Consider the following 3,282-nt stretch of genomic DNA (forward strand, 5'->3'; position numbering starts at 1 on the left):
TATAAGGTACTTGAATAGTAATACATTTCAACTTATGCACACTATATTGTAGTACTAACTTAAGTTGCTTAACCAACCTGTCTGCTAGTACACAAATATGAAGAACGGATTTTATCAGCTCCATTTCCACTTTAGCATTTTTTTTTTATCGTTTATCATTTTTGTTTCATTTCTTCATGCAAGTGTTCTTCGAGGAATTAACACTACAAAAATACTAACCTTTAGCGGCGACAAAAGTCGCCGCAATTGATCATCTCTACCGTCGCTAATGCTATTAGCGACGACATATCGTCGCTAATGCGTCGCCGCAGTTGTCTCGTAGCTAATAGCCCATGTCGTCTCTAATATTGTCGTCGTTAATAATTGTCGTCCCTAATACACCAATGCCGTCTCAAATAGTGTTATCCCTATTAATATTCCGGCCACCGGTAGGATTTTTCCGGCAATACTCGCCGGAGGTCACGTCGTCACAATTGATAGTAGTCGTCTCTAAAGGCGTCGCTGCTAATGGTTTTTTTTTTTATTGAGAAAAACTTATTTTTTATAATATTAATTTATATATATATTATAAAATGCTGTTTTGATAAAAATGCATATATAAATACATACCACATTATATAAAAACATCAAAAATACCATATTCCATAAACTATTTTCCAAACAAACATCAAACATATCATATCTAATAAATCTCAAACAAACGTTTAATATATATCATACATAAACTATTTTCCAAATCAAAAATAACATCCTCCATATCATAAAACAAGAAATACTAGTTGTCTTCGTCTTCCCTACCGTCCTCCCCATCGTTGTTTTCCTCGTTGACTTGGTTTTTAAACGAGCGAATAATGTCTCCAATGGCCGTCACAAATGCCGGGTTTTGAAGAAAAGCATTCACATCATCCTACAATTAAGTCACAAACAAATAAGTTATGAACAATTCAACAAACTATCAAACCATCAAAGCACCAAATCAATTAAGTCTATAACAATTTAAGAAACTACCGAGCTACCAAAAATTACTACAAATACATTAAGTTCTTAACAATATAACAAAGCAACCAATTTTTTTAAGAATTTAACAAAGACCTGTGTTGGTTGCGATGCTTGTGACTGTGACTGCCATTGGGATGAAGCACTTGTACCCGCAGCTTAAGAAGCTTTAGGCCCAATGCCTCTCACATGCCCCCTTCAAGTACCCAACACCTTCTCAAATATTGCGATCCAATCAATGGTGTCTGGATCACCACCAGAGTCGGCTATGTGATGAGTCTGTAGAGCAACCTCAGCAACTAAGGCATTCTGTATTTCACAAAGATTGTTAATATATGTTAAAACTAATAAAAAAATTCAACAATCTACTTCATTTTTAAGTAATAATAACTTACATATTGCTCTTCAACCAATGGATCAACAAATTCCCCTATTTTATTTACATGCGCACGATGAAATACTTCAAGTCTATTCAAATTCTGTTTAACATTACAAAATATGTTATAGTTGAATAAACATTAAAAAATATGTTATAACTGAATAAACATTATTGTAACTTACTTTCTTGAAACAAGCACAACCATAGTTGCACGTCCCTCCATGATTCTTCACTACTTGCTTCTTCCGGCATTCTTTGTTTCCAGCGGATCGTTTTTGATGTTTTTCTGTTAAGAAATGGTCAATAGCAGCATTCCAACGCTGCTGATCCATACCCGTAGGGGCTTGAGCCCTTGCTGCCTCCACATTCCCTGCAAAATCATCAAAACGGTTTTTTGCAATATTTTTGCGGCCTCTATACTGCACACATATCCGATTATTCAGTGATGCCCAATAAGTTGAAGCCATGGGATGATTTATAATCGCGTCAAAATCAAACCATCTCTACAAAAAAAAATAGAGAAATTAAAAATAAATGAAAATTAAAAATATTAAATATATAACTTTATAAATAATTTACCGAAAGATACTGCAACATTCCAACCCTTTCGGCTTCAAAAACCTCTGTCCATGTGTCTTTATCAAAACCGATGTCCCGCCACATATAGCTCCCAACCTCCCGAATAAAACATTCATACACCTCCTCAATCGGCATGTTAGTATTTACGTCAAATACTATCTTAAGAGGCCGTTCACCGTTAGCTTTATAGAGTTTGTGCATTTTTTTATTTACCGCCATGCCTCTTCGTTTCGGAGGCACCACTGCATAAAAAAAATATTAGTCAGAATAATTTTTTATATACATACAATGTGAAATACAATGAATTAGAATAGATTTTAATTACCATCGTTTTGGTGATCACCAAAACCCCCACCGAACGGATGTGGTGGCTCGTCACCACCGTCGCCTCCATGACCCATCACAGCAGCCATGAGATGGAGCAATGCAATCCAAAAAAATGACATCCTGAAAAATTATAACACAATATGAATATATATATATATATATATATATATATATATATATATATATATATATATATATATATATATATATATATATATATACCGCCGGTGGGACTCGGTAGTTTCTTAAAGTGGAGGTTATACCGCCGGTGGGACTCGGTTTTGGAGGACAATCGGCGGTGGGAGAAGGGTTTCTAGCCCAATCAGCGGTGGAGAGCGTTGGGAGTCGCCACAGAAACTGCAGATTGCCGGTGTGAAAGAAAGGAGAGGAAGGTTCGTCTGGGGAAGATGAACTGGAACATAAAGGGCTACGCTAATAGCGGCTACATGGGGCTATTTGCGGCGACAAAATGGAGGGAATCATACGCGCACTTTTTGACAATTATCAACCGTTGGATTGGGTTGGAATTGTAGGGCCAGATTTCGTCTAAGGGTGAGTCAACGGATCGCCCCCTTTAGCGGCGACATGTCGCCGCTAAAGGCGTCGTCTCTAATGCCTTATCACAGGAACAAACCCTATCCCTTGGATTATTTGCCAAACCAAGGGTCACGATTGAAAGTAGCGTATCTCCGACGGATCACCGGTGGTTATCTTTAGCGACGCCGGTAATAGCGACGACAGTGGGGTTTTAGCGGCGACATACAGTGCGTCAAGTCTGGTGTTGCCGCTATTGCTTTTGTCGTCCCAAAAAGCGTCGTCCCTAATACTCCGAATTCTTGTTGTGAAGGGTATTTATCTATTGTTCAACTCTAAAGGCATTATTCTTATTCAAATTACTCTAAAGCCAATAGTACTACATACAAAACATGGGAAGATTGATTGTTAAAAAATTCAAGGCTTGTGGAATCCACATGAGCCGTGCACTCGGCATCTAATGAGAA

At 37.5% G+C, this 3,282-nt stretch overlaps 1 protein-coding gene across 1 annotated transcript; it reads right to left on the reverse strand.

The window, feature by feature from the left end:
• Positions 1–699: 699 nt before the first annotated feature.
• LOC145051529 (uncharacterized) lies at positions 700–2,389 on the reverse strand. Its single transcript, XM_078999462.1, has 6 exons — positions 2,280–2,389; positions 1,955–2,196; positions 1,558–1,878; positions 1,392–1,475; positions 1,093–1,305; positions 700–907 (listed from the first exon to the last, which is right to left on the reverse strand). Exons 1-5 carry the CDS (start codon positions 2,365–2,367, stop codon positions 1,195–1,197), a joined length of 846 nt encoding a protein of 281 aa, XP_078855588.1. The 5' UTR covers positions 2,368–2,389; the 3' UTR covers positions 700–907; positions 1,093–1,194.
• Between the last annotated feature and the right edge of the window lie 893 nt (positions 2,390–3,282).

This window comes from Lactuca serriola, chromosome 5, assembly GCF_051521515.1.
Source record: "Lactuca serriola cultivar US96UC23 chromosome 5, Lser_US96UC23_V15, whole genome shotgun sequence".
NCBI lineage: Eukaryota > Viridiplantae > Streptophyta > Magnoliopsida > Asterales > Asteraceae > Lactuca > Lactuca serriola.

Coding starts and splice junctions, on each gene's coding strand:
- LOC145051529 (XM_078999462.1), bottom strand. CDS start 2,367: ATGGCTGCTGTGATGGGTCATGGAGGCGACGGTGGTGACGAGCCACCA. Junction 2,197..2,279: donor TGGTGATCACCAAAACGATG/GTAATTAAAATC, acceptor TTTTTTATGCAG/TGGTGCCTCCGAAACGAAGA. Junction 1,476..1,557: donor GTTGTGCTTGTTTCAAGAAA/GTAAGTTACAAT, acceptor AATGTTAAACAG/AATTTGAATAGACTTGAAGT.